At 43.0% G+C, this 18,865-nt stretch overlaps 1 protein-coding gene across 1 annotated transcript in view; it reads right to left on the bottom strand.

Moving 5' to 3' along the window:
- Positions 1-16,001, bottom strand: part of PGM1 (phosphoglucomutase 1) — a 57,405-nt gene extending 41,404 nt beyond the window's left edge. The window contains exon 1 of the mRNA XM_036911297.2: positions 15,534-16,001. Within this exon, the coding sequence (XP_036767192.2) occupies positions 15,534-15,779 (246 nt within the window). The 5' untranslated portion in view covers positions 15,780-16,001. The remainder of the gene's footprint in view (positions 1-15,533) is intronic.
- Positions 16,002-18,865: the final 2,864 nt, after the last annotated feature.

Genomic DNA, 18,865 nt, shown 5'->3' with positions numbered 1-18,865 from the left:
AGGACAGAGAGAAGTTATGAGCACTCAGAGGACAATGTGAGAAGTTATGGAAGACATTCCCCATCTCCACAAATGCCATCCTTAATTCATGTGGTTAAATCTAAAAACAATCTCCTCAACTGGACGATGCACAGGGCTTAGGAATCTCTTTCATACATAATGTACATGTGAAGGAGATTCCTGTTTTATTAGATATTACCAATATTCAAGCATTTTGACCTGTAAAAACAGCAATTTATATGGTTTAAAATTTTTTGTCTTTCTTTTTGGAGCACCTTCAAGAAAATTTTCATTTTTCCCTTAAGAATATTCATTTGTCACTAACAGAATATTTTCCCATAGTCTGGCTATTACCAGGAACTATGTATTAAAAATCTCTTGGTAAAATGAAATCTATTTAAATAGCTCTGCAGTGTTTTCTAATCATTCATGGTTTTATGTTTCCCTCTTGTGGTTGAAAATGGAAAAACAAGCAAGATTTCCCACAGCCTCACTAGGGGGCGCACTATCTGGACTGAAAGGCAGGCATTGTGCAACTTGGGGAACCCCACTGACCCAAAATGCAATGGGAATCAAGTCCTCCCTGGAGTTTGTGGCAGACAGTGATTGACCCTCTATCAAATAATTAAAATGTGGCATGACTTCTGCATTTTTAAGAGTTGGAGAGGAATGGTGAGGTAATTCTGTCTCATCATTGATTTTTCCAATTACATGGCCTGGCCAAACTAGAATGTCCAGCTGTAAAGAAGTGAATGAAGGTGGCCACAAAGTGGCGACAACTTTTTCTATGGGATCTTTGTGAACCTGAGTGAAAGTAAATGAGGAAGGGCGTATAAAGTGCTTTTCGCAATGCCTGGCCACAAAGCAGCCTCTCAATAAATGTTATCCAAACCACAAAAATAGAAGGCAGCATTGATAAGGACTGATCACATGCTTCTAACACAGGGAACTGGCTGGTCTTAGGCCCTTGTGTATGCCCCACATGCACAGCACAATGCTGAGCAAGGAGAAAATGCTCTGTAAATGTTTGAGGGATGGAAAGCACCCCCTAAAATGTTAGTTGCTGCAGCAAGAAGACCCAAAACAACTACTTATACCACTACCCTAAAACCTTAATGGTAGACCTGGTACGCAAATACCAAACACTGAGACTAGTACTTAAGCTACTCAGGGACACTTTTGCCTATTTGGGAGTTAATTGCTAATGGTCTTTTGAGACAAGATAACTGAGTATCAAGCTGATAGCATACTACGAAAAACCTGTATTTATGCAGAACAGGCCCCCCACCCCATCCCAAGCCTAGTGCACTAAACACTTCTCTCTGTGGGAAAGACATTTCTGTTCTGAAATTCATAGGCCAAAGGGTGTGGGGCATTTTGATAAATCACTGGGAAAGCTGGGAAGAGAAGTGAAACTGAGAAGGTGGGAGCTGGCTGGGGCCTATTAGCAAAGAGAAGTGTCTGTATTTAGTGTCTGTATTTCCCATCAAAAACCCTGTTGCCCAGTGTAGCAACCTGCTCATCATGATGACATCTAAGGCATTATGCTAGGTAACTTCCTAGGCATTACCTTATTATTTCCTAAACATACCTCTATGACATATTATTTCATTTTACAAAGAAGTAAAGAAACAGGAGTTCAGTTTACCCGATTAAACAGCTAATAAACAGCATATCCAGGAATCAAGTCTGCCTGACATCAAAAGTTGTAATGCAACAATATTCTAACCTCAAGAGGTAATTTTGATAACCCACTAAGACCCTGAGAATGGCATGCTATCTTTACTCTTTGGTTATTCTTTAACACATCTGAGTTTTGGACTTCGAGAGATACTAGATAAAATTGCATGTCGAGATTTGTTTTGGCAGGAGACTTAAATTTAGTCCAGTGGGGTGACCTTCCTGAAGCCACAGTGGAATTTCGAAACAACCATAATAACTCACATTTGGGTTGTACGCCTTAGAATTCCTAAAGCCTTTGCATGCCCATTATTTAATTTAATTCTCATAAAACTCACTGACCGGGCAGATACTAGAACGAATCCCATTTTACAAGTGAGAAAACTGAGCTTTAGGTCAGTTAAACAGAATACATGATATTATACAGCAAGTTGTACAATTGAGATTCAAACCAAAATCTTCCCATCACTATGAACTAAAGTTATTTGGTAAGATGCAAGGAGCCACCAAGTGACTTGTTTTCTGTACGGCATTATATCAGGTGTCCACAGAAGCAGCATGGTTACAGAGCTCTGGAATCTTCTTGTCAACTATTACCATTAGTGTACTTCAGCTAGAACAAAGGTATTAACTACATGCATTCAAGAGGGACTGTGCCCTGCTTCCACCCTCACCACCCTCACTTCACTCTCAGCTAAGGTCTCCCTGATTCTTCTTTATTTATTTGCATCTGCCTCAAAAAGTATCCCATCTGGAAGAGAAGACATCCTTGTTCTCCCCTTCCGCACAAGGTGGGGCTGGGTGGCTCTCCTCTGTGTTTCCATGATTCCCTGCATTTCTCCTCATGTAGTTGTAGTGCATTGAATGGTAGCCACCTCCACCCACCCCTGCAAAGATACAACCACCCAGAACCTGTCAATGTTACCTTGTTTGATAAAAGGATCTTTGCAGATCTAATTAAGTCAAGGATCAAGATGAGACCAATCAAGTGCCTATATGAGATCACCCAAGTAGGCCCTAAATCTAGTAAGAAGCACCCTTAAAAAAGAAGAGGAAAACACAGACACACAAAGACGGGAAGGTGGAGGCAGAGAGACTGGAGATATGTAGCCACAAGCCAAGTACACCTGGAGCCACCAAGAGCCAAAAGAGGTAAGGAAGAATTCTCCCCTGGAGCCTTCAGAGGGAGTACAGACCTGCCAACACTCTGATTTCAAACTTCTGGTCTCCAGCACAGTGAAAAAAATAATTTCTGCAGTTCTAAGTCACCCAGTCTTATGCAGTCATTTGCCACAGCAGCCTTAGGAACTAACACTCTAGTATTCATACCATAGTTTTACAACCACCTCTGGATGCTCCTCTGCTAGCATGAGCACCTTGAGAACAAAGACTTTGCCATATTCATCTTTGTACCCCCAACCATCTCACACAGTGCCTGGCACAGAAAGACTGCTCACCAGTGCTTGCTGAATGAACAAATCCATGCTGACCACGAGGCTTACAGTGATGCCAACACACATTTCTTGCTTCCCATCTGTGGTATGACATCGGCATGGGCCAGGCAACCATTCCACAGATCCATCCTAAAATACCCATCTTCAGGCATCCACTGCTAGCTCATGGCTCCAATGAGGTGATGCCCTCAAATCAATGGGCTTGGGACTGAAACTTACAGCACCTGTGAACCTCTGCCTCACAGATCAAAGGATAACGAATGGACAGGGGCAGGACATGACATCTAGGTGGTGGGGGTAGTGGCAGACACAGAAGGCCCTCCCCTCTGCCCTCGAATGGCCTCAGTGTTGAGAATAATCACAATAATCACTAAAATAATCAGAGTCTTCAGCTTACTAAACACAATGTCAAGCACTGTAAGCGCTTCGCAGATTTTACGTCACCCTCACATGAATCTTTCAAGGCAGATAGTACTCTTTTTGTACCAAATCTACGTACGTGTGAGGGAACTGGCTATGGTGAGCTGTGTGATGAGTGTTTTTCTCATGCATTTGACACAGAGGGCTGGATGCCAACACTGTGGCCTAGCTCAGAGGGGCTTTGCTGACAAGCACCAACCTTACTCCCAATTCTATTTGAGTTTCCTACACTTATTTCCCTTTTGCTTCATTTTGAAATGATTTCATTTCATTCTGCTCCACAGAATGCATTTCTCAAAGTCCCCATGGAGGCAGTGGAACAAAACAGTTTTATTACTAAAGCAAAAGATCTTTCCCCATCCCCACCCAGTTATTCCATCCCAGCTCCATTTTCTGGCCTCTTCAGAGTTATGGGTTGAACTCTCGGAGCAGGTGGGTGCCAGCTTAACACCCAGGCTTCTGTGGCTCAGAGCTGATAGGGCTCTCATCCTGGGTCAGGACCATTTTGTCTACTTGTGTTTTAACAAACCTTCCCATCGTGTACAAAAATGCCTAACCAAAGCATAGTTAGATATCTGCCAGAATGGAAGAGAACCACATGCCCAGGCCACCAGTAGACTGCAGAAGGAAAGCGAGCCAGAATCTCCCTCAGCATGAACTGCCTTCTAAGACCCCCTCGACAGGGCACTGCACTGCATCAGTATAAAATATGGTTGCTCATTTTAAGTAGTTGTGCCAGAGCATTTTCATCTAAATTAATGTTATCTCCTTCAAAACAATCACCTGGGGGAGCAACATATTTATTCAAACATGCCAAGATTGCACTAACACTTCTGGGACTCTCGGCAACTGTCTTAACAGTCTGTGGCACTTTCTTTGAAAGTCTTCAGTCATAACAAATTTCATCCTTTGAGAATAGATTTGAACTTTGAAAAGAGACAAAAATTGGTTGGAGCCATGTCTAATGAATAAAGTGGGTGATCAAACCTTGTTACATCGTTTTAGGTGAAAAATGAGGCATGACTATAAAATAATGTGACTGGTTCTCCTAGGTGACCCATAAACCGACTGGCTGAAAAATAACTCCCATAGAGGAGTTTCAAAATGCTTTGAGCACGAGACGCATCACTGGAATGAGTGTACGGTTCCCCGAGTGGTGATTTGGCAGGGCACAATACTAATCTGGATATATAAGTTCAAATATGTTTATAAAAAAAGAAATCTGATTGCTTACACTCATGAACATGAAGAAGCTATTCTTCTGGAGAAAAATCTCTTTTTTTTTTTTTTGACAGCCTGGTCTGCTTTGGACAGGGTGGCTGCTGAGAAAATAGACTCGCTTCCTGCAGAAAGCCTTTGCTGGCCACCTCATCCCATGCCCAGCCCCACCCCAGGTTGGGGCAAGGGTGCTCCTAGCCTCGAGCCACCACAGCCATCTTCTGTTTAGGTATTAGCTCTTACCTAGCAGTGACTGTCTTTTCTGTACCAATCTTCCCACATGCAATAAGGTGCTGCTGGAGTATGGGGACATCTTCAACTCTGTGTCCTCAGCACCGAGGACAGCACACACAGCGGCACGGGACACTAATTCCACTGTTGTGAACACAAACCCTTTCCTTTGCCTTTGCTTCTCATACTCCCAAGGCTTTGCTTGCTAATGTAACTTCTCCTACCTGACAATCAAAACTAGACATTAAGTCCAGGTTAAACCCACCCACACAAATTTATAGAGACCTAAGGTAGACTAGTGATTGCTTAGGGCTGAAAGCAAAGGGGAAAAAAGGGACCACTATGATATGGGGCTTCTTTTAGGGTCATGGAAATATTCTATAATTAGATTGTGGGATGGTTGCACAACTCTGTCAATACATAAAAATATACTGTATTGTAGAGGGCAAATGGGTGAATGTTAATTATATCTCAATAAAGTAGCTTATTAAAAAAGTCCTCCACAGTGGGAATGTTTGTATCTTGGTTCCTTTCTAAATGGTGGCTGGAATAAATGATAGTCACAGTCTCTTCCAAAAATCTAGTTATCTATGTAAAATTAAATTTTTGTCTTTTCTCTGTAACTCTATCACTTGAAAATGACTTGAGTATTTTCACCCAATTTGGAAAGCATGTTTATGATAGTAAGAATCGTTAGGTATTCCCCAACATCAATTCTCCCTTTCATTTAGCTCGATAGCCAGTGTTTAGCCTAACACATAGCACCCAGAATAAAACAGATCTTTCCCAGCCTACCTTGCTGCTAGAGGAAGCATTAGACCAAGTTTTGGCCAACAGGACATGAGCGAAATTGACTATATGCAGTCTCTGAGAAAGGTGTGCCTGCCTTCCTTTCTCTCCTTCCTGTTGGCTGGAATGACCATAACGGGTAGGCAGCCATCCTGGACCATGCAAATAAGGGCAACTTACTAGGGAAGGCTGAGCAACAAAAGAAACGTGGGTCCACTTACACGATAGAGCCTCCATACCAGCCCTGGACTGTTCACAGTCAGTTTATTACAGATTGAATTTTATTCCTATGAACTTTTATTTTGTTTGAGTAACTTATTTTGGAACTCTAGCAGCCAAATCTACATTTTAACTAATGATAACATTTGGTATTCCATAACAACACAGATCTAATGTGTGGCATGGGCATAGTTTTTATGCCATGACAAAATTGTCACTGCTACCTTGGAAGGCAGACCACAGGCAGATCAAGCCTGGAGCTCCAGGCAAATGGCTCACAGAATTCCAAGTAGGAGTGTTTACTGGCTGCTTCTGGACACAATACAGAGAGGAGCACAGGCAAGGAATGGCCAGCCTGCAGACAGACCTGGAGGTTATAGCTGTGCTAAGGGAAGTTTTCTTTGACTGTATTCTGCAAACTATGTTACCCAAGTCCATCAACTTGAGGCACTGCAGAGTTGAGATGACCCACTATCTATGTACCCAAGCTAATGCAGCTATAAATGAAGCAGAGGCATTGCAGAAAAGGCTGTAGCTTGCCAGACAATGGGAACTAGCCCACCAGCAAAAGATCCAATTAAGGATACTGTCTTCGTACCCAGCTTAGCTTTTCCTACTGTCTCAAGGTGTCCATTAGAGATGGAGAAATGAGAGGAGGGACAAAGCACAGAGGCCAGAAAAGAAAAGACAAAGTTTTCAGGCTTCAAATCTCTGTCTAGATGAGAACTTCCACTGTGGTGATCACCACATGGAACTGATTAGAACAGGCCAGAAGCCTAGCAAGCTTTTGGAGCAACTATATAGTGAAAGAATCCACAAATCTGTTCTGCAAAAGCAACCCCTGTCCTCCTACCTACCCCCACAACTTTCATCAGCAGGAAGCAGGATGCAGCCCCCAAAAGGGCCCTCAGGACCTACTCACCAATGTCCAGTCCTGAGTACAAAGGACAGAACAAGAGAATTCCCCCTAAAGGGCAGACCCAGGGTTCCCAGTGGACCTACTCCATTGCCAGGTCAGAGGGTCTGCCTTCCCCACCAGCAAGAGTGTGAACACTATGGCTGGTGACTGCTCTACTTATATAACTATGTAAGTACATATATTTTTTGGAAGGAATTCAGGGGGCCTCCCCTAGGGAATAGTGATGTTTCATGGGTGGGAAGTGTGGGCATCGCCAAAGAGGTTGCCTGCACAGAGATTTCTACTTGCCCCTCCCTTTCCTAAGGTAGCAGAACCACCCATTTTTAGCTGGCCATGTGCCTCCCAATATAAAATCTACATTTTTCTGCCCTTCTTGCAAGTAAGTGTGGCCTGCATGGAAGATCTAATCAGAATAGTGGGCAGAGTGACTGCACAATTTCAAGACTGTTTAAAGGGAAAAGCATTTCACTCAATCTTTTTTCCATGGCCACTGGCTGAAACATGGACATAGTGGTGGGAGCCATCTGCAACAGGTGGGCAAAGGTAACACCTTTGAGGTGGCAGAGCCATAAGATTGAAAATAGTTGGGTCCCAACACTACGAATCTACCATACTAGTCCTGGCCTGCTTTCACCCAGACTTTTCTACAAGAGAAAAAAGAAAAACTACCTTGTTTAATCTTAATCCACTGATTGTCTCTGTTGTAACAGTTGAACTTATATAAGTGTGCAATTATCTGATTTAAAACAGGTTACATGGTGTACATCAAATTCACTTTGGGAGGCATATAAAATATCATCTTCTAGACAAGCCAAACTGAGCTACAATGGGAGGCCAGACCTTGACAAGGACTCGAACAGAGATTTCAAACATAAGCCGAGTAGAAGCCACAGAGCATAATGCTCCAAATCACATGCCGAGTTCCGACTGACATCCTTCTCATTTGTGCAACCCTGAGTAGCAACAGGAATTTACAGTGTAGTTACATCATACAACTATTTATCTTGTCTAATTATATAACAGTATTTATAAGTTTGTTGTTATGTAGACTTTATGTAAATTTATCAAACAACAAATTTAGCTCTATACAACTGCAGGGAGAGGAAGGGAGAAAAAGTGACATTTAAACAGTATGGACAATTCTATATTGTTTCACTCAATGACCATATGCCCTTGATCAGTCTTAGTCCATACATGTCTCTCAAAGTCAGAGCATCTTGTTGTGCTGAGTGTTACTCTAGTAAAGATATACATATTGTGTTACACATTTTGTTTTCCAATACTACTTCCCTAAGGGATTTTATAATGTCTTTGACTATACTAACAGTTCATCTTCCACTGTAAATCAAGAGCCCAACCCATGGTAAAATGTAACAACCCATGGTAAAATGTATTAATTGGATGACAGTAAATGATTTGCCCCCATTGAGCCCAAGGAAGTCAGCTGGTACTAGAATTATATTCTAGTGGCTCAGTTTTCATTGTTTATGTGAATCATCAAAGGAAGAAAAACAGCTATGCCTTCATGTGGATTCTGTCCCTTCCTTTACATTGTGATTCCACAAGCTGGTTTCAATTCAATCTAATAGTGAGAAAAGTGGCTTTTACCCAAGAAGCAAGGTCTGCACACTGCTCCACTCCAAATGCTCGTTTACTGCTTAAAACTTCACCCAGACTGGCAGGGTTCTCAGCCATGCAGCATGGGAACCTGGTATTGGGAACATGGTCCTGGAGTGCTGGTGTTTTTTCTACTGTACTGTCTCTTGCATTCTAGAGGGGGCAGTTCCCAGTCTCTCTTCCTGACTCTGCGACTGTGGGCCTGGGACACCTGAAATGTTTGCTCTAGAGAGGAAATGAAGCAATGCATGCAGAAGTATCTTATAAAATACAAAACCTGAGGTGTGTTTTAGTGCAGTTGCTTCTCGGAGAGTATGAAACAAAAATACAGACTTGGAGGGTGGGGGAAATCTTCAACCTATCTCTTCAATGTGCATTGCTCTCTCACATCTGGTTCCACCTGGAACATTCTTCTCTCCTCTTCACCTTCAGGTCTCAGCTTAGCTGTCACTTCCCTGCTCCTTGTGCCTGAATCAGGTGCACCATTTTTCTGCTCTCAGAGCCTGTCTTGATCAACTGCTTAACAGTTCGAACTACACCTAGTAGCAGTCGTTGGTTTGCTTGTCTGTAACCACCTGGCTTCTAACACAAATCTTCTTGACTCTAAGTAAGTGAGTAAGGACTGGGCTTGTCTTGTTCTCTGCTTTATCCCAGGAGACAGTTTAGTTTAACTGATGGATTCATTCTGACCTCCTCACCATTTGTGATCCTCACACTGCTTCGTTTGGCCCCAAAATGACTAGTGACCATGCTGTCTAAGCCCACTGAACCCACACAATGTAGTAGCCATTTCAACTCACTCTTTAGCAATGGAGGTGGTACTTGTCAGCATATTGGAGTTCAGTGTCAGGGACTAATATTCTAACAATCGGAATTAAATCCTTACCCCAAAATCCTACCTCATGGTGACCTAGGAGCAAAGTACTCCTTGGGCTGAGTTACTCACACTCAACATCAACAGCACCAAAACAAACTTCACGTTTTAATTGCCAGAATAAGGCATGCAGTGAGTGTCTATAGGAAAACAGGATCTCACTCTCCCTGCATGCCATTAACAATAGTTTAAAACAAAGAAGCCAAACTTAAACCTGGAAATTTCTTACACCATACAGATGGTCGTATCAACCCAGGGTGGTGTAAAATGGTATTTCTCCAAATAGTTCTGGGGTCCTCCTGCAAACTCACATAACTACTTGTTTATATATTAAAATCTCGGAAAGTCCTTCTTAACATTGCCGATTCCAGTCTTCCCAAATTTTTAACCAGATGTGATAACCAACCCCAGAACTATGTGCTTTGGGATATACTTATTTATGGAAAAGATCAACTGGATGAAATATCAGAAGACCAGAGTTCTGGTTCCAACTCCACCACTTATTAGCCTCTTGGACAAGTCAACCAATCTTTCTTCATTACCACCTGTTTATCACATTTTACCTTTTCAGAAACAGAAAAACAAACATACTGTGAGAACATAGTGTTCAAGGTGTCTTGGGTTCTAATTGGCATCACTTGATTGGCAGTCCGCACTCACGGTGTCTGTTCAGGGCTTGATTCACCTTTTCTATCCTTTGCCTTAGCGACTCAGCTGATGGTGACAGGGAGAAGCATTGGGAAGGGAGACTTCATCAGATGAAGTTAAAATGAAAAAAAAAGAACAGCTGGTATCATCTGCATACCCTGAGGCACAGGCAAACTCTTGTACCCTTTCCAAACAACTTCCTGGGGTTGCCCCTCTGTGACGTTTCCCCTCTGAGGGTAACAGGAAAGAAACGTCTTCTCCAAATCCTCCCAACTAAAGTCCCTGGTGAACCTTCAGTTACTAAACACATTTCATAGCCATTTTTAAAAGGGGGTTCCTGATGTTGAACACAGCTTCAAGGGCAACGGAATGACTGTGTATGGACTTCAAGGCAAGATAGGGGAGAACGAATAGATCAGTTCAAACTTTCCTGCTTAACTTTCTTAGATGGTTAGCCCACTCAAATTATCCTCCTGAAAGCTTTTTTCCTAATTCTGTTCTTTGCATGTGTATGCATTTCTTGTGCCTTCTCTCCCCCAAAGGACTGTACACTCCTGGATGGAAAAGGATAGGCAATACCTTATTCTTCCTGGTATTTAATGCAAATCCAAAATCAGAAAGGGTAAACAAGGGGAGAACAACATTCATAAGCCCATCATAATTAAAGGACTTCTTTTAAAAGAACGTGAGTTACAGCATATTCAAAAGTGACCCAAAGATGTTTCTCTGCCAATCATCCCTGCCCTCAGGGTATCAGGTTTTAAGTAAGTGTAGCAAGATGCCTCCATCTAACACCAATTACCTCACAGTCTCAAAATGTTCCCCCTCCTGCCCAGCATTCTTCCATTTCCTTCTCAGAACTATCCAGAAACATGTCCCTTCCCCTGTGTTTGCAGCTGGGCCTCATGGAAGTTCAGAAAAGAGTGATCCATCCCAAATGGTAGTTAGTGGAGTTCCTCCACTTAAGACAAAGTTCTCAAATCCCTACTGGTTTGGTCTGAGGACCTGAGACCCTCACTCTTTGGGGTCACATACTTGATGCCCATTTTGGTCCAAGTAGCACCTGACACTAAAAGGGGATCATTTGTTAAGTGCAGAAGTTCTTAACTTAATCCTTCGATGTCCTCCCAAGAGGGTAGAATTCAATGGGGTTTGTGAATTTCAGTGGCAACATAAAAAAAATCTTTATTTTCCATAACTTCTTAATGAAATTTAGCATTTCTTTCAATTATGAATATAGGCAACAAACCTCAGAATAATTATTTAAAATTATTATTGTTATCACCATTACTTCTACTAATACTACCTGAAATTTTATCAACAGAAATCAGATATTTTCGTATTATATTATATAGCTATCTCAAAATATTGAGATTCCACATATCTCAAAATATCATTTATACATTTCACTACTCTAAAGTAAGATAATATTAGACCCATCACTAAATCTTATTTAATATGTCAATAAAGAAGCATATGTCTTGCTATATCATAAATACAATTAATACTTCGATAGTTGTATTTAATATAACTTTTATTTCCATTGTAATCCTTCATTTTTTTAAATGTATTTAAAAATAAAATTATTCTGAGAAAGGGCCCATAGGTTTAACAAAAGTATCCATGACATAGGAACCCCTGTGAATTGATGAAAGAAAATCTGCTTATTCACAGGTTCCCAAAGGTATTTATTTTGCTGAAGATAAACTATTCTTCAAAATATCCAAACATTATTTTACTTGTGGGTTTGAACTCTCCCCAGTACCTACTACTAGTCACTTCTGAATCACTGGGACCAAGAGTGATTTTGAGGGACCAGGAAAGGTTTGAACTAAGTTGTCTGCATCAGGCATCTCTTAGACTTTTCAGTAACAGGGGCCAATATATTCCTTTTTCAGTTGGGCTAATCTCAGTTAGGTTTTTGCCAGTTGCACCAGTTGGGTTCTTCACCCCCCTATATTAGTTGGAGCCATCAATGGCTAGAGGAATGTGGGGCACAATGCTAATATCTATGGGGGTGGGGAGGTGTTAATATCTGCACAGGATTGGGCCTGATAAACTTTCAGTCCCAGTATCAGCAGAACATTGATAACACAAAGTTCTGCCCCAGGCCCATCCCAAGGTTTCCCCACAAGTGTCATTCACACAGCTTCCTGGTGAGAAAGGACTGCCGGGTAGTTTAAAATATGTTGTTTCGCTTAATCCTCACAATAGCCTCTCTCGGTATGAATTATTATTTCCAACCTTTCCAGACAAGGTAGGAAAACTTCAGAAATTAAACAGTTTACCCAAGAGAACAGCCCCCAACTCCTATGATTTTTATTCTTTCTGCCTCGAATTCCTCACCTGACAAATCTACCTTAGGAACTCCAACTTCACCCTTACAGCCTCGATTCAGCTACCACCCCTCTGTGACGCCATCCTCACTTCAGCTTCCTTTCCCAAGCCTAGGTTTGCCCGGCTATCCAAAAGTAAGTGTTCCTATGACACCCTCCCTAAGCCAAAATGGAATAAAGCAAAGAAGCAATTACCATTAATTTACACGGAAAATTTTTTGAGCATATCCAGACCAAAAAATAACCTTAGGCTTTTCTGATACCTCCGGACACATCTTGCTAACAGATGAACAATGTAAATCGAGGTAAAGCACAGACACAGTTGGAATCTCTGGGGGCCTGATGCTGAGGTGCTGAGCTTAGATCCCTGGGAAGGAGCGTGGCAGGGCCTCTCTCGCTGCTCAAGGTGAGCACTGCCTTTATACTGGCTTGATGCAAAGGGAATGCTGGACACTATTTTCACTTTTAGCTTCTCTCTGGAAAAAAAATCCACTTTGGATTTCTTTTGGTTTGTGAAAACAGGTACTAACATAGGTTTTTTCGTAAAAGCAAAGTGGGGTGACATGAAGTTTTAACAAGCTGGGGAGACCTGTACAGCCCTCGGTGTTCTTTCCCTGGCAGTACCTGGCACATACCACCACCATAACACCTCACTCTCTGTGCTTTCTGCTTGCTCTTGTCTACCTGCCCTTCTAGACTATGTACTTCCTAAGGGGAAGAATATTTTGTATCCCAAGTACCTAGCAAAAGATACCTGATACAAAGTAAGCACATAATAAACGTTGATGAGAACAAGTTTATTGGTCACCAATTATACACTGGCTTTAATTGCTGAAATGCCCTTAATTGAAAGCATATTCCACACCTTTCACAATTCACAATTCAGGACAATTGAACAAGGACTCAATGAATGAATGCTACATTGTACTAGGCACTGCAGATAGAGATAAAATACAGACCCTATCTTAAAGAAGCTTACTCTCTAGTGGGGGAGTTTCACCTGCAAACAGATAACTTCACTGGGATTTGATTAATCTATTCTAGAGGTATCTATGGGAAAAGAGTACTTCATAGGGGGAGGAGAGCAGAATAGGGTTGTTGGGGAAAGCTCTCTGAAGATGCTATCTGAATTGAACTACACCAGAAGAGACAGAGTAACACATTTAAATATCTGGTGAGTAGAGACTGAGAACAAAATCAGAGAGCAGATAGCTAAGGACAGAAATTTAGGGAATAGCTAGGGTGTGGAGAGGGCAAGTGGTCCATGAGAGAACTTTCAAAAGGTGTGAGTAGAATCAGGAGAGTGATCAAGGCACAGGAATGAGAACTTTAAGAGTGCAAAATCAGCAGTCAAATGTAACAGAAAGGTCAAATAAGGCCTAAACTGTGTTCAATGGATTTAGCAACCAGAAAGTCATTAGTAACTTTGGCAAGAGCAATTTTAGTGGAGGGGTGGGGGAAGGAGAAGCCAGACTGCAGTGAGGTGAATTAGGGGTGAGAAATCTGCGATGGTGAACACAGACTTTTACAAAGATTGACTTAAAGGGAGGAAAGCAATAGGACCCCTAAAATTCCCAGGATGTCTTCTGTGTTTTTATTCCACACATTTCTCTGTAAATGGTATAGGCTCAGATTTTGTTTAAAAAATAAATGACATGTAAATTCAACACAGGTGATAACAGATTTAAGGGATAACAAGGATTTAAGCGAAAGTATCAGCTATTGTCTTATTTGCTCTTTCAAGGAAATTTGTGGTTATCTGAAAACTCAGGAGCATAGAGAAAACAAATCCAGGCAATCTCCTCTCATTGATGCTTATATACGTTTGCCCCAGGGAGGCAGATGTAGACTGGACCCTGTATGGATTTTGGTGACTACTATTTTGGTGTCATCCTTAGATTCAAGAGTCCCCTCACTCCCAGAAGCTGTTCAAGTTGTTGGAACTACCAAGCTGGCACTAGATTCTCAGTGCTGCCATTACGGTTCCTGCTTAACCTGCCTCTGCGTCAGTTTTCTTGTTGGCAACTTGGGGATACCTGTAATAGTATCTACCTCACAAGGCTGCAGGAGGATAAATGAGACACCACAAGTGAAGTGCTTTTCATGGTGCCTGGCAAAATCACACTCAGTATATTCACAAAATAAGGAAAATAAAGGACTACTAAAATGAATAAAAGTATTACTAAAGGGAATGAGCTCTAGAAGAGTTGGGTATAAGTCAAATCTCATTTTAAATACAGAAAGAAAACCTCATTAGAAAACATTCTATAAAAGTGAGTGAACAATCAGCCCCAATTTACCTATTTTATAAAACCCAGCTTTTCGTATATTAGGCTTACTGAAAAATATATTTCGAAGTTACACTTATCCAAGTGTGCCTGCCCATTAGGTCAGTTAATGTTCCTTAGCTAGAGGGGGACGGAACCAAGGTGTTGCATTAATTTCCTGGCCTGCCACGACTGCTTGCAAAAGAGCGCCCTTGGGCCTGCGGTTTCTGTCCTAATGAAAATTCAGCTCTAGCCCCTCGGTGGAACAGATCCAGAAGCACCACCGGGCAAAGACTAGACCTTTCAAAACGCCTGTGCCCCAGCCAGGCCGCGCAAGGGCAGGTGCTGTATGCCAGAGCACACTAAAGAGTGGGGAGAGAGCTTGACAACCTGAGCGTCCGGCTCCCAGCCAGCGGGAAGCGCCAGTGCCCGACGAGAATAGCAGGCAGCTGGGCCGGATGCGGCAGGGTTCCGAGCCAGGCGGCGGCCGCCTCACCTTTCACCCTTAAGGTGACTGCACTCTGCGCTGTAACTGTATCTTCGGAGGCAGGAGGGGTTCCTGGAAATGCCAGAGGCCTCTAACAAGCACGGGAGCGGAGGGACAGGCGGCGGAGGGGAGGGCCTCCCAAGGTCAAGCCTGCTCCACCGCCCAGGAGGAGTCAGGAGAGCAGCGCTGCGAAGCCCCGTGGCCCTTTCCCTGCGCGAGGCGGCCTCCGCCAGGCCCCGGGGCTGGGAAGCGCGAGGGCAGAGGAGCCGGGGGTGGAGACTGCGGCGGGCGCGCACGGAAGTGGCCCGGCCAGGGCGAGGCGGGAGGCGGCGGGAGAGGGCCCCGCGCCGCCCAGGAGCCGGGGCGTCCCTTACCCCGTTAGCGGCGGCGATGCGGGCGATGAGCTGGACGGCCTCCTTCATGTAGAACCTGCCGTCCCCGCCCACCACCAGGGTGGCCTCCTGGCGCTGCGCCGGATCCACGGTGGAGATGATACTCTGGATGAAATTCTCGGCGTAGTTGACGCTGCTCTCAAACACCTTCACCCGCTTCCGCAGCCCGCTCGTGCCCGGCTTCTGGTCCGGGTACGCCTGGGTCTTCACGGTCACAATCTTCACCATGGTGGCGACCTGCTTCTTGGGGTCGGAGCGGACGCTGCTAACCCAGGGGCGGCCGGAGCTGCAGCGGCAGCTGCTCTGGGCTGAGGGCGAGGGCGGGGTAGGGGCCACGCCGACTCTCCCGGCCGCGCTCGGCCCTCCTCCTTAAAGGGCCAGGGGCCGGACCCTCCCTCCGCCGCCGGTACACCTCCTCGCAGGTCCCGGAGGGAGATGAAAGGGGAGCGCCCACCTCAGGCCTCCGGGGAAAAGGGTGGAGCCTCTCGGATTTACCTTCGCCGGCAGAAACCCATCCCTCTGGGTGAAATGAAATCCGCAACTCCTCCCCCACAGGGAAGGGCAGCATGGTAACGACCAGCTCATAGGGCAAGGGGCATTGAGGCAGGGTGGAAAAATAGAGTGTAAGGAATTCCTGTGGTTTGCTAGGGGATCACCTGTAAATAACTTTCTGGAAACCTGTTCTGAGGAACAGACGTGCCAATCTTAGCTAGGTCTCGTGACTCCTTATTCTTTCTCTCTTCAAATATTAGGGTATATGTGTTAGAAAAAGAAATCAACCCCAAAGGTCTAATTCCACAGGTTACTTTTCCTATGTTTACTGATGGCCCACGCACTTTACTTCCATTGGTTTGGATGGGTTTACTAATAACTAAGGTTTAATGAATATAATGTTCCTATTCTTTGCTAAAGCACAGGTTTTATTTTTCCCTATTTTGAGCTTACAAAACTGAGATTCAGAAAATAAAATAGCTTGCCAAGGCCACGAGATAAGTCTATCTTGGAGGCCAACTTAGGTGGGTGTGGCTCCCAAACCACGTGTGGCTCTTACCATGATTTGCCTGCAATGTCACCAGGTTTGACAACTAGGAAATGTACGGGGAGGCCCTGATAAATGTAGATACAAATATAAGGTAAGGCTGAGTATGATTACCACCAAAATAAGCCAATTATTCACACAGTAGAACAGAGATGGCCTGGAAAATTTTATGGAGGATATAGTCAATGAGAGTCTCCATTATTAGTACAAATTTTGAGTCTTTCCTTTCAGTTTAGTATCTCCCTTGATTTGGTGAGAGTGATTGTCTCCTCAGCTGAAGAAATGTGTCATTTTAGTGAATCTATGTACAAGATATGTGACCTGGGGAAGGTTGGTTAATATCTGTGGGCATCCATTTCTTTACTCTAAAATGGACATAAAACATGTTAGAGAATTTGTGCATATCTCACCATAATCTGTGCAAGAAAATTATTTTTTTTCTATAACAACTTACTGTTTTCAAAACTCCACCACCCTGCTTAGGTGGCAGACATATATATTTCTTATGAGTAGTTACCAGGAAAATATCCTGGAGGAAGTGACGTATAAGCTGAGGACTGGGAGAACAGAGTAGTAGTTAGCCAGGTGACAAGGGAAGAAGAGCATTTCCTTCCAGGAGAGGGAGCATTAGGGAGCAGGTTTGAAGAAGGAAGTTTAGTGTCAAGGATTTAAAAGGCAGCCAGTGTAACTGGAGCATAAAACTGAGGGGTAGAGTGAACGGTGTGATCACATCAGGGCTTCTAGACGTTGTCAAGCATTATAATCTTTGTCAGCAATGAGCAACCAGGGGTAAATATACATAACATGAAAATTACCACCTTAACCATTTTTAAGTGTATGTTCAGTGGCATTAAGTACATTTATACTGTTGTGCAACCATTACCACTATCTCCAGAACTTTATTGTCATCTTCAACTTCAACTCTGTACCTGTTAAACAATAACCTGCACTCCTTCCCTTCTCTTGGCCCTTGGAAACCACTATTCTACTTCATCTCTTTGAATTTGACTGTTCTATTCTCATGTAAATGGAATCATACAATATTTGTCCTTTGTGTCTGGCTTATTTCGCTTAGCAAAATGTCTAGCAGGTTCATCCCTATTGTAGCAGGCAGGAAGGGTTTTAAGCAGAGGAACATTTTGTTCACAGTAGCATTTTTAAGAGATCACCCTGACTGAATGAATTAAGGACAAAAGTGGATGAAGTGAAACTAGATGGGCAGGTGGAAAACTGGTGGATTATACTAGGTTCAAGTCAATGGAGAAGAATAGAAGTGAACAGAAGGTATTTTATACTGAAAGTGTCAGCAGGACTTGCTGATAGATGATATATATTAGGGAACTGAAAAGAAGTGATGTCTCCCAGCATTCTGGGACTGGGACGATTGTAAGTGTGGGGTTGAAGGTAATGTGGTGTGATCATGAATTGTTTTGGACACAAAGTCAGGGGTGAGTGTCATGCATCCAAGAGGAGGTACAGAATAAGGTACTAAATATAGACCTTTAGAGCTTAGAAAAGAGACCTGGCCAAGTTATATGAATTTATAATCCATTAGCATATAGACAGCATTTGAAAACATGAGAGTGAATGAGATCACCTATGGAGAGAATATAGTGTACAGGAAGAAAAAAAGAGTCTGGCACAGAGCCTATTTGACTCTGGTATTTAAAGGCCAGGAACTGCAGTGTGAAAAAGTTAGGCTTTTCTTTAGGAACATCAGCCCATCAGACATGTTTCTTCTGTATGCCATCCAGCCTTCCATAAACCCGAATTCAAAGCTATTATGTTACATTCAAAGGCAAGGAAGTTCTGCTCCTTACACAAATTTTTAACTGACCATTTACGTGCCTTCCTTACAAGCCAGATCACCCAGAATTTTGTTAGGCTTGATCTAGGTTAAGGAACCAGCAGTTGGCAATTCTGTGATAGGCCTGAATGATTTCTCTTGACTCCATATGCAAATATGTGTAAATGGAAGTAGGTTAAATCCTGGCTAGATAAATGCCCAATGCTTGGTCAAGTTCCATTTTCAAATACAGTGTTCATTAAGACAGCTTTACCTTTACCTATCACAAATCATCATTTGAATTCCAACTGTAATGATTTAAAGGAATATGTTTACCATAGGGTATTACTCTTGAATGAGGGCAATAAATAACAAATGGCATGCATATTGCTTTTATAATGGAAACACTGGATAATGAAGTGGGTGATCTAGTGGCATTAGCTATTTAACAGTTATGTGGCACATACAGAAACTGATTACCAAAATAAA

This window comes from Manis pentadactyla, chromosome 4 (assembly GCF_030020395.1).
Source record: "Manis pentadactyla isolate mManPen7 chromosome 4, mManPen7.hap1, whole genome shotgun sequence".
Classification (NCBI taxonomy): Eukaryota; Metazoa; Chordata; class Mammalia; order Pholidota; family Manidae; genus Manis; species Manis pentadactyla.
The sequence above is the reverse complement of the archived record's forward strand: the minus strand, read 5'-3'. Positions and strand labels throughout refer to the sequence as shown.